Source organism: Podarcis cretensis (genome assembly GCF_951804945.1).
Source record: "Podarcis cretensis genome assembly, chromosome: 5".
Classification (NCBI taxonomy): domain Eukaryota; kingdom Metazoa; phylum Chordata; class Lepidosauria; order Squamata; family Lacertidae; genus Podarcis; species Podarcis cretensis.
Window position 1 is genome coordinate 10,967,477 of NC_137174.1, and position 12,560 is coordinate 10,980,036.

General features: G+C 48.3%; 1 protein-coding gene across 1 annotated transcript in view; it reads left to right on the plus strand.

The window, feature by feature from the left end:
* The window catches only part of WDFY4 (WDFY family member 4), a 207,015-nt gene that overhangs the window by 176,054 nt on the left and 18,401 nt on the right, over positions 1 to 12,560 (plus strand). The window contains exons 52-56 of the mRNA XM_079978572.1: positions 1,456 to 1,609; positions 6,240 to 6,331; positions 7,076 to 7,288; positions 11,001 to 11,148; positions 11,657 to 11,814. Coding sequence (XP_079834698.1) covers positions 1,456 to 1,609; positions 6,240 to 6,331; positions 7,076 to 7,288; positions 11,001 to 11,148; positions 11,657 to 11,814 — 765 coding nt within the window. The remainder of the gene's footprint in view (positions 1 to 1,455; positions 1,610 to 6,239; positions 6,332 to 7,075; positions 7,289 to 11,000; positions 11,149 to 11,656; positions 11,815 to 12,560) is intronic.

Consider the following 12,560-nt stretch of genomic DNA (forward strand, 5'->3'; position numbering starts at 1 on the left):
GGGTTGATGTCTGTTAATGATTAACTTCGCGGTGACCTTGAAAGTAAGGCTTCTTGTGTTTCGCACTGAGAGGACACACAGCAGACATCACTCCCTGCGATTAAGTACAAAATCTGACCTGGGCAGCCCAGCCGAGCCCGGTGCTTGAATTACAGGGGTGGCACTGTGGGTTAAACCACAGAGCCTAGGGCTTGCCGATCAGAAGGTCGGCGGTTCGAATCCCCGCAACGGGGTGAGCTCCCGTTGCTCTGTCCCAGCTCCTGCCAACCTAGAAGTTCGAAAGCACGTCAAAGTGCAAGTAGATAAATAGGGACCGCTCCTGCGGGAAGGTAAACGGCGTTTCCATGTGCTGCTCTGGTTCACCAGAAGCAGCTTAGTCATGCTGACCACATGACCCGGAAGCTGTACGCCGGCTCCCTCGGCCAATAAAGCGAGATGAGCGCTGCAACCCCAGAGTCGGTCACGACTGGACCTAATGGTCAGGGGTCCCTTTACCTTTACTCCCCTCTTACCTTTTGTGACGTCTCCCTTCCCACTGTTTTAAAATGACTTCAGAGGTTACAACTGGTGCAAAGTCAGGAGGACTTTTCCATTTCGATAATAATAATAATAATAAATAATTTTTAATGTATACCCCACCCTTCCCGGTTCAAAAACCGGGCTCAGGGCGGCTAACAACAAATTTGAAACAATTGTAAAAGCAGCATAAAATACAGTATAAAAACATGAATAGCAATAAAATTCAAAGTTCAGAAATCAATTTAGGGGAAATACATCTAATAAGCATTAGATAATCACCAGGGCTGGCTGGCTGAATTGGTCCTACTTGGGCCAGTGAGGAGGTCAGGGGAGAATTAGCTATGGGGTCTCAGAGCGGGTAATCTTCATAAAAGGGGAGGGGGAGGGAAGAGAAGGGAAATAGAAGATCAGGCTGGATTCAAATTAAAGGCCAGGCGGAATAGCTCTGTCTTACAGGCCCGACGGGAGGGGGTTAAATCCTGAAGGGCCCCAGTCTCATGGGACAGAGTATTCCACCAGGTCAGAGCCATCACTGAAAAGGCCCTGGTCCCCCCTATGATTTCATACCCTCCAACATTTCTCCCATGTAAATAGGGACATCCTGTTCCATACCCTCCGACATTCCTCTGATGAAAGTAGGGATTAAAAGCGGGACATTCCAGGATCTAACCAGAAACCGGGGCAGCTTCTGTAAATCCAGGGCTGTCCCTGGAAAATAGGGACACTTGGAGGGTCTGTAATTTGAGTAGTGTGCCAGTCATCAGGTTTGTGGGTGGCACCAGCTGGTGGCACCATCTTTCCCTGTCCAAAGAAACGAGAGTTTCTCAGCCAGTGATCATCAACCCCTGTAGGCAACACACATTTTCAAAGAGGGCAGGAAACTAATTCAACCTTGCAACTTTCCCTGCCCCTCTCTCTTTCATCCCACCAACCAAGGGAGGCGGTTTTGATGTTGCCGAGAGAATGTTCCATAGCATGAAGAGCACCTGGGACTCGGCCTCAAGAGATAACATGACGGACGTGAGGGAGCTCATCCCTGAGTTTTTTTACCTCCCCGAATTCTTAACAAACTGCAACCAGTTTGCACTCGGTAAGTATTTAAGCGCTGCTGAATTTTCGCCTGCAAATAATTTGGGAGCAAAAGTAACTTTGAGGAAGTCAAAATGTGCTGTCGGGCCTGGGAAAGGCCTTTCATATTCTCACTGTCTTTTCATGTCTGCTTGCAACCCAGACGACTTACTCTCTTGGCAACATTTCGCCCCACTCACACCCCACGTCTAGTTGCAGGATTTTTTCTTGACTAGCGTGTCATGAATCGCAGAACGGACGTGGTGATAGTATAGTGCAGGGGCCAGCAAACTTTTTCAGCAGGGGGCCAGTCCACTGTCCCTCAGACATTGTGGGGGGCCAGAGTTTAATTTGGGGGGGGGGGAGTGAATGAATTCCTATGCCCCACAAATAACCCAGAGATGCATTTTAAATAAAAGGGCACATTCTACTCATGTAAAAACATGCTGATTCCAGGACCATCTGCAGGCCGGTTTAGAAGGCAATAGAGCCGGATCCGGCCCCTAGGCCTTAGTTTGCCTACCCATGGTATAAAGGTAAAGGGACCCCTGACCATTAGGTCCAGTTGTGACCGTCTCTGGGGTTGCAGCACTCATCTCGCTTTACTGGCCGAGGGAACCAGCGTACAGCTTCCGGGTCATGTGGCCAACATGACTAAACCGCTTCTGGCGAACCAGAGCAGGACACGGAAACGCCGTTTACCTTCCCGCCGGAGTGGTACCTATTTATCTACTTGCACTTTGACGTGCTTTCAAACTGCTAGGTTGGCAGGAGCAGGGACTGAGCAACGGGAGCTCACCCCATCGCAGGGATTTGAACCGCCGACCTTCTGATCAGCAAGTCCTAAGCTCTGTGGTTTAACCCACAGTGCCACCCTACCCATGGTATAGTGCCATGTAAACAAATTAGAGTTTTAAAAAACTTTGCCCCCTGTGTCATGTGCTTATGGCTGGTCTCACTGCCCACCACACACTGAAAGATGAACGCATGGGTGTAGCATTTGGGGGTGTGTGTGCCAGGGGTGCTGCAGCCCCAGAAGCAAAATTTTTAGGAGGAGCAAACCAGGCACCCCCAGCTCAGCCTGGGATTGCGTTCCCCTCCACAGGTGTCACCACACTGAGGGGCGGGGGGGAATCTGCCTACAAAGGGGCACTTTGGCTGGCCGGGCTCTCCCCTGTATGGTGGCACTTTGCTCCAGTGGGGGGTGGGGTGGGTAACCTGCCAGCATACCCCCGGGTGTGTGTGCACACCTACCTGCCCCGGTCACTGGCAACAGACGCTACACCACTGGGCAAACGTCTCCAGCAGACGGCTTGCATTCATGAAGGCTCCCTGTGCATTTTTGAACCTTGCGCATTCTGGGTCCTGACTCACCCAAGGAGCTCTGCACTGCAGTTGTTTGCACCCCAATGTGCAATGAGAACAATGTGCCCCCAAAATGTTATGGCCCTGCCAGGATGCCCATTGGAATGCATATTTTCCTGCACCTTTTGACATCTAGACAACCACAAATCTGTGCTCAGATGTGCATTTTTTAATCGGAGGTGCAGAGCTGCAGGGAGGAGCCCAGACTCCATGCAGTCAGAAGTCTTAGGAGGTAATGACCTCTCCCCGCCTAAAACGGGGGGCGCCCTTTGCGTGGACGCGCGCAGCCCCTAGATCTGGAGCGGCTCCAACAGCATAGGCTTGGCTTTGCCTTCCCTCAGGTGGGATACCTGGAGGTCTCCGCCTACCTCAGTCAGTTGTCCAATCCCGCCTGGGGGAAGCGTTGCCAAGGAGACCAGGCCAGGTAGGGGAGGGATTACCTGCCCACACAACAGAGGGAGGATCTTACCTGGGAATCCTCACTTGGCTCCAGAGCTTCTCCCCCCCTACCCACCCTCAGTTAATGTCTTATTTTGCAGGTTAACCTTTTCTTCACAGGTATGCAGGCGCTGCTACGTCAAGGTCACTGTTAAAGGGCCGGAAAGGAATTTCCCTGTATTGGCAGGTTTCGCCTTTCCTGTAGCAAAACGTCACAACTTTGGTGGTATCAGGCCTTGGGCGGAATCCTTTAGTCCATCTTCCTCTTTGCGGCGGTGATACCAGGGTTCCCCATTAAAGGGGTTTTCTGAGGGGAGGTTTTGACTGTATGCCGAAAGGTCGTCATTGCTCTCCCCTTCGGCGGCGGCGTAACGGGGGCGGCTATCTCTGCTTGAACATATGTTCTCCAGAGCCGGCCCATCCCCCCCCCACTGGATAACCCTGAAGCTCCCTAGGTCCCCGGCTGGGGACTGGGGAGGGAGAACGCCCAATGCCTGAGCCAAGGTCTACCCACATTTGAAATTTAATAAAGTTGTGGCCAATTTAATCCCATAGCACGTTGTCTTGAGTTGTTATTCCACATGACGGGGGGGGGGGGGGGCGCGGGATCTGGGGACTCCGCCTGTCCATGCAATATTCATTGGCATATAATCCCAGCATCAAAGGAAATATTCCCACCCACTCTGCCCTGCTCCCACCTCCAAGATGATTGCATCACTGACACAGTTCTCATTACTAAAACAAAATAAGGAAGGAGGCACACAACGTAATATGGTTAATATAGTGTCTTGCCCAAGTTGAACTAGATCAATTTCTGTTCATGAGTAAGGATCTATGAAATGTGTTGTCCAACCTTTGGATGATCAGCAAAGAATCTCTCTTTGAGATCATTTATCATTTTGGAATGGTTTCTTCAGTGAGACTGAACAGTGTATTATTTGATTTACACACTTGTTGCGTTCCTGCTGTTAGGCTGTCTGTTTCTTGTTTATATAATGCATTCTCAATTATTTCCAAACTGTTTATGTTCCCCAGATGTATGAATTGTGTGGCACTGACATTTCAACGTTGTATCTTTTTGCTATTGTTATTTATGTATATCATTTCTATCTTACTGATTTCCGCCTCTTTCTTATGCACATAATAATGTTATAGATTTTCTTTTGGGGGACCCCTCTAACTCCTGGAAATTAATAAATGGTACCATTTTGATTATTTGGGATGTGAAGGGGGAAATACAAGCTGTAGAGGAATTCCAGAGCTAGCCAATGCAAAACGACCTGGGTATTCAGGGCTATTGAGAGCCGTTGGCAATAAAGGCGTAGCTGTCAACTTTTCCCCTTTCTTACGAGGAATCCTATTTCGAATAAGAGAATTTCCCTTAAAAAAAAGGGAAAAGTTGACAGCTATGAATAAGGAGAACTGTCCTCCCCCTTGTCCTGAGGTGTCAACAGAGACTGTGGGTTTGGAAGGCTGCCAGGGTAACTGGGTGTGAGGTGACAAGAAAAGAGAGTTTTTAGCAGGGTGTTCTGGGTAGAAGAAGAAAGACCGGGATCCATCTTGGGCAGGCTGGCTGAAGGCTGGCTGGAGAGATGGTTTGGACTCTTGGCTGCACTGCTATGGGAGATGAGCCCCTCTTAAAATGACCATGCTGTAAGGTCTCCATGCAGACTAAAGGTGTAAATAGGTGAATCAACCATATTTCTTAAAGCTACGACAGTCTCCATTGCGTCTCAATTCTCCAAAGGACCACAGACCCTGGGTGAGTGCCTGGAACTCTGCTCAGCAGAGAAAGGGGCAGGCACTCGACTTGTAACAAGAACTAGGGGAGATAGGTTAGGCCGAGAGAGAGAGAGCATTGTCCAAGATTAGCCAGTCATCTGAGTGGAGATGTAAACCTGGTTCTCCCCAGCTTAATGTCAAAACTCTAAACCTGCCTTCTCCAACATGTCATGGAAAGGAGAGAGCTCACGTGGATCAGCCTTCAAACAAGGTTAAACAACATTCAGGAATCAAACCCTTCAAATCCTTGACTCCTCCCTTTCCATGGAGGCACAGGTTACAGCAACAGCCAATGCAACATTTTTCCACCTTTGCCGCATCAAGCAGTTTGGTCCCTTACCTTTCCCACCCCGATCTGGCCACAGTGATCCATGCGACGGTCACCTCCAGGCTTGACTACTGTAATTCACTCTACGCGGGGCTGCCCTTGAAGCTGTCCCAGAAACTCCAGCGGGTGCAGAATACTGCAGCGAGGCTCCTCATGGGGTCTCTGCCATGGAAGGATATTCACCCAGTGCTTTTCCAGCGGCACTGGCTCCCGGTGGAGTACAGGGTCAGATTTAAGGTGCTGGTTTTGACCTTTAAAGCCCTTCACAGCCTAGGACCCTCGTACCTACGGGACCACCTCTCCCGGTATGCCCCACGGAGAGCCTCAAGGTCCATATATAGCAACACCCTAGAGGAAGTTAGATTAGCCTCAACCAGAGCCAGGGCCTTCTCAACACTGGCTCCGGCCTGGTGGAACGCTCTGCCTCATGAGACCAGGGCCTTGCAGGATCTGATTTCTTTCCGCAGGGCCTGTAAGACAGAGTTGTTCCGCCTGGCCTTTGGCCTAGAATAAGTTTGATTCCCTCCCCCTCCTTCTTTTTCCTTTCTCCTCTTATGAAGAGATAGCACCCTAATGTTTTAATGTTGTATCTTAATCTTTTAAATTGTATTTTAATCAACTTGTTTTTATTATTGGTTGTTAGCTGCCCTGAGCCCGGTCTTGGCTGGGAAGGGCGGGGTATAAATAAAACAATATTATTATTATTATTATCAAATAATGTTTTTTTGGTCGCTTACAGGAAGCTTGCAAGATGGGACCTCGCTGGGTGATGTGCTGTTGCCACCCTGGGCAGAAGGAAACCCTCATAAGTTTATCAGCTTGCACAGACAGGTCAGTAGGACAAGGCATGCCGTTTGGAAGTTATGGGTGCTGATGGCACTCAAAAATAGCACCACGTATTTACGTCAAACTGGGTGCCCGCTAAATTTGCTTTCTGGCCCAGGAGTAGTGATGGGGAGGATCCATGAAAATATATATATATTAACGCTACCTTTTTTCTTTGTCTGCTGGCTACTGTTCACAGTCACTCAGCACTCCCTCAGCCCTAACTTTGGTGGTCAGATTTATATTTGCTTCATTTATTCTCAAGAGATTTCAGCCAAACTTTGATGTGTTTATAGCTACATTGGTACCTCGGGTTACATACACTTCAGGTTACAGACTCCGCTAACCCAGAAATATTACCTCAGGTTAAGAACTTTGCTTCAGGATGAGAACAGAAATCGTGTTCCGGCAGCGCAGCAGCAGCAGGAGGCCCCATTAGCTAAAGTGGTGCTTCAGGTTAAGAACAGTTTCAGGTTAAGAACGGACCTCCGGAATGAATTAAGTACTTAACCCGAGGTACCACTGTACTCTTTGAACCTTTTACATTTGACCCAAGAGATGGTATCTTTCCCTTCCATGTTTTCCATTGAAGACCAAAGCAATTTGTACATCTTGAGGGTTAACTCAGGGATTAGTGGTAGAGTCCACACTACTATGTGGGCCTTCTGGTAACAAGGACCCTACCCACAAAGGCAAAATATAGGATGGTGTTCTCAGTAACAAGGTAACTCAGTGAGTATTGGGTTTCAGGCACTGGAGTGCGATTACGTGAGCAACCATATCCACCACTGGATAGACCTGATCTTTGGCTACAAGCAACGTGGCCCAGCTGCAGCGAAGGCTATGAACGTCTTCCACCCCTATTTCTATGGAGATCAGGTGCACCCGGACAGCATCAGCGACCCACTCATCAAAAACACCGTCTTGGGGTTTGTCAGCAACTTCGGACAGATCCCGAAGCAGGTACAGTGCAGATGTGGGGGGGAAGTGAGTCACCAAGAGTCGAAAGCCTTCTCCAGTTTGAACCCTGAGTGGGATGCAGAATTACAGGATTTTGCAGGATATCAGCAGCCAGTGATGATCTAACTTGGGGATGCATCTGGGCTCTAGGTAGTAGGGCAATCTACCAGTAAAGTCCTGATTTGTTTCTTTCATCTTCAGCAGGTAGACAGTGAATTGAATATCTACTTTAGCTGAGAGCTTTTGCATGGATGCTGTATGCTTGAGGCTTTTTGAAATATACTCAGAGTCAAGAGTGGATTTCATGTTCTTTATTCAGCTCATAGTGGTGAGGAGGAATGAATGTTCCCCCCAAAGTATCTGCTTTATATACATTATTTACACAATGGGCTGCACGTGATTGGCTAATTCCGGTATTCTCCTGTAGGCCAATCAGGTTGTGGATTCACTTCCATCTGGAGCTGGATTGGGTGGTTCCTGCAGACCAATCATACTGCTGCATTGTTCTAGGACCAATCAGACTGCTGCATTCTGAATCCTATTGTTCCAGGACCAATCAGACTGTTGCATTTTGGATCCTATTCAGCTCAGTACATAACACTTTTTAAGAGAAAGAGACCGCACAGCACGATTGGCCATGCGAGGTGCCTTGCATCACAGAATGAAGTTGTGTTTGTGTGTGTGTGTGTGTGTGTGTGTGTGTGTGTGTGTATCTTGTTGACTCTTGTTGACTCTCAACCTTCCACTGCTATTCTTAAAGAGCCTATACTGAGATGCTGGTCCCCAGTTTCTCCAATCAGAGTTGACATACCGTATTTTTCGTCCCATAGGATGCTCCGTCCCATAGGACGCACCTAGTTTTTTTGGGGGGGGGAAATAAAGGAAAATTTTTTTCCCTTTATTTCCCCCCCAAAACCAGGTCGGGGAAACCGAACCAGGTCGAGGAACAGCGGGATGGCAGCGCTGCGCCTCCTTGCTGTCCCCCGAGCTTGTGGGGCTGGCCGATGTCTGCCCGGCGCGAGGGGCGCTCTGCTTCAGGGCGCCTCTCGTGCCGGGCGTCAGGCTGCTATCCGCAGCATGGGGAGCCCTGCGGGAACTCCTGCAGGGCTGCCTAGGCTGCGGATGTGTTCCTGAAGCCTGGAGAGCGAGAGCGGTCGATGCGCACCGACTCCTCTCACTCTCCAAGCTTCAGCAAAAGCCTGCATTCGCCCCATAGGATGCACCCAGATTTCCCCTTCATTTTTGGAGGGGGAAAAGGTGCATCCTATAGGGCGAAAAATACGGTATTTACCTCATTGGGGGCAGCCCCACTGCAATCTGTTTATTCCCAACCAGCTGGCGCAAAGCAGCACTGGGAACAGAAATGCACATAGACGCAAGCATTTGCAGCTCCCTGAGCTCTGATTTCTGAGCAGCCTGCAGCTGGTCTCCCTTGTCCCACTTAGAATCTCTCGTGGTTGCTGATAACTTGGAAGCATCATTCCTGTGTCCTGTTTGAAGCTGATCTAAATGGTTTATCTGTATGGGGGGGGGGAATCACAGCACTCAGCAAAGGCTATCAACGGAATACAAAGCCACCCCATTTCCTTCCCCCTCCTTTCCCCCAGCCTTTTTCAAAGTGAGATGACTCTGCAAGGAGTTGCTGATAGCGTTCTCTACAGAGCTTCTGCTGCAGGCAGAGACTGGCCGTCCTGGGGTTTTGTGATAGGGGGCTGTACCTCCCATTTAAAGGCATGGTGCAAATTAGTATCACGAAAAGGGATGGAAGCATCCGTGTTGAAACGATGGGCATGGTTGCTGCCACTGCACATTAATGATCACCAAGAGGGTATTCAGTTCTGCAGAGGGTATGAGATCCTAAAGCGCACTTAATTCGGAAATAATTCCCACTGCGCACCATGGAAAACCAGCAAAATCTGCTTCCAAGGAAACACTCTTAGGATGAGAAGCATAATAACAGTCCCTTTTTAACTAAGCCTTTGACTGATCGACATCCGGTGCCCTTTAAAAACACGTTGGGGAGGAGGGAATTATTGTTTTTGTTTTTATTATGTATTTTGAGTTTTTATATTATGGTTTTATGCTGTGAACCGCCCTGAGGCATGTGGGTATAGGGCGGTACACAGATTAGAAACAGGAAAGGAGGAATATGTCAAACTGAGCCTTTCCATTATAAGGCTGTCTTGACTTCAGCTGCCCTCTGTTGATCATTTTGAAAACGTGTTTGCTTCATGCATCCAGTCTTGGGGTCTGGCCCATTTTATGACTAAGCACTCAGCTATGAAAAGCAATCCTGTTCTGAGTGGCGAGAGTCGGGATGTTTTCCTTCCTTCCTTCCCCGTGGCACGTTTATTCCGCCTTTCGCAAGTTAATAGCACCTGACAGAATATTAATAAGATTTGTTGTGCACTGTGTGCATAGGAGAAAGCAATAGAAGGAAGGCTTGTGCAAAATTGCAACAGAATCAAAAATACCGGAAGAAAGTGCCAACGAAAGCTGGAGCGTACTGACGCATGTTTGCACATCCTTGTCATCCGGAAGGGCTTTGCTTTGTATATCGCCTTCCACAGTGGGGAAAACTCTGTTGAAGAGCGTCATTGTTTTCTCAGCAGCCCTGAGACTTGGGAACAGCCCCCCCCCCCAATTGCTACTTATACATTGCCAAAAGGAAGAAAAGGCATCACACACCTGGAAAATAAGACCCAAAGAGGACAATGATTTGTATAGAGTGTGCATATGCTGACTTAGATAGGTACATTTGTGCAATGTGTCTAGAGGCGGTTGGAGGATGGATGGTGGCTAACAGATTGAGGTTGAATCTGGACAAGACAGAAATACTGTTTTGGGGGGGGACAGGGGGCAGGCAGGTGTGGAGGACTTCCTGGCCCCGAATGGGGTAACTGTGCCCCTGAAGGACCAAGTGCGCAGCCTGAGAGTCATTTTGGACTCACAGCTGTCCATGAAGGCACAGGTCAATTCTGTGTCCAGGGCAGCTGTCTACCAGCTCCATCTGGTACGCAGGCTGAGATCCTACCTGCCCGTGGACTGTCTCACCAGAGTGGTGCATACTCTGGTTATCTCCCACTTGGACTACTGCAGCATGCTCTATGTTGGGCTACCTTTGAAGGTGACCCGGAAACTACAACTAATCCAGAATGTGGCAGCTAGACTAGGGACTGGGAGCAGCCGCCGAGACCATATAACACTGGTCCTGAAAGACCTGCATTGGCTCCCAGTATGTTTCTGAGCACAATTCAAAGTGTTGGTGCTGACCTTTAAAGCCCTAAACGGCCTCAGCCCTGAAGGAGCATCTCCACCCCCATCATTCAGCTCCAAGGGCCTTCTGGCGGTTCCCTCCCTGCGAGAAGTGAGGTTACAGGGAACCAGGCAGAGGGCCTTCTCAGTAGTGGTGCCCACCCTGTGGAATGCCCTCCCATCAGATGTCAAGGAAATAAACAACTACCTGACTTTTAAAAGACATCTTAGGGAAGTTTTTAATGTTTGATGTTTTATCGTGTTTTTAATATTCTGTTGGGAGCCTTCCAGAGAGGCTGGAGAAACCCAGCCAGACGGGCAGGGTATGATAAGATAAGATAAGATAAGATAAGATAAGATAAGATAAGATAAGATAAGATAAGATAAGATAAAATAAAATAAAATAAAATAAAATAAAATAAAATAAAAGTATTTTTTTGCTACTTTTTCTTCTTCACAGCTTTTCAGCAAACCACACCCAGCCAGGAATACCTTGGGGAAGCATTCAATGAGCAGAGAAAGCATACTCTTCTCTCAAACAGCTAGTCAGTTGCCTCCAACACTCAACAACTTGCGTAATTTGAAGCCTTCATCAGTTGCTGTCAAAGGTACAGATTGTTTGGGGACTTTAGAGCGGGGTGGTGTGGGGTAGAAGAGCACCTGATGATGGCCATTGCTGAGACTCAATGCACATTTGTTCGATGGGATCAGGTTCCCTACGAGCAGATCTAAAAGTTAAAAACTCTGGACCCGCCCAGTGGCCAAGGGACCAAAAGCGACTGGGAGGCTCCACTGTCTGTCTCCCAGGAATTGCATAATGGCAAAGGGAAGACCTGACTGGCTCCATCCATCAGCCAGAGAACGAACTGATGCAGGGAGCTGCTAGGGAAGAGCTCCTATTATCATCAGTAAGTCAGGCAAATGTACCAACTAGAGAAGAGCATTTATAGTTCACTACTTCATTCTGGCTTTGAAGAACCAATATCTCCCCTCTTCCCTTATCTTCCATTCCCTTCTTGACCTTTGGGAATGAGCCAGTTGGATTTCCCTCTCTCCTTTTAAAGGCAGGTGCGTCAAAAGAGTTACTTCCTTTTCTTCTTCCCCTTCCCTATACAGAGGCACCTCAAGGACCTGTGGGTCACATTGTATGTACTGAAAAGGGAACTTTGGCCGTGGGGAAAAACAAAATTTTGATCCCACCACAGTGGAATAAAGTGTTCTGCTGGGGTTTCGATGACTTCACCTGCTGCCTAGCTGCTTCCGGGTCAGACAAGGTAATCAGCAACGTGTTTCTGAGTATGGCTGCAAGAAACATTCAAAATTATGTCCTTGGGCTGTTTGAGTGGTCATGTGGCCAATAGTTGCAAGCAATGAGAGATGGGCTGGCAACGTGTATCGAATAAGTTGGTAGAATCTGCTTCCAGATCATCTGACACCAATAACGGGACTGAATGACAAAAACTATGCCTTCGTAATATCGTATTCAGTTGACAATCTTATCTCATTTCTTGACATCACACCAGGGCTGCTATTGCATTTTTAGAATCTGTATTCCATGCTATTAAATTTACTGGTATTCCCATGGAATGAATATTGTGTAAACTGGGTTGGCATTAGAGCTCAGAATCCTCAGACAGTCCCCAACTCCCTGGCAGAAACCATCGCTTGCTGGTTGGGTTCAGGAGTCACCCTCCCTTTTAAATACACACCGTGCCCCTTAACTGGTGCCACGATGGAGCAAACTGGCAGGTAGATCGTAACTACTAGGCTATGTAGCCACCATCATAATTAGCCAGCAGAACCTACCATTGTCAGAGGGAGTCCACAAGGGGACAATTCGCCTCTCAACACAGAACTAGGGACTTTCCAGTAGTGGCACCCAGTTTGTGGCATCCCCCTTGACCCCACAAAAAGTTAAATTGGCTCCCCTACCAGGGACATTTCTTCAGCCAACTGAGATATTCTAATCTACCCTCCCATTGGCCTTGACTGATTTATCTTTTGCTAATCTGCCTCTTTA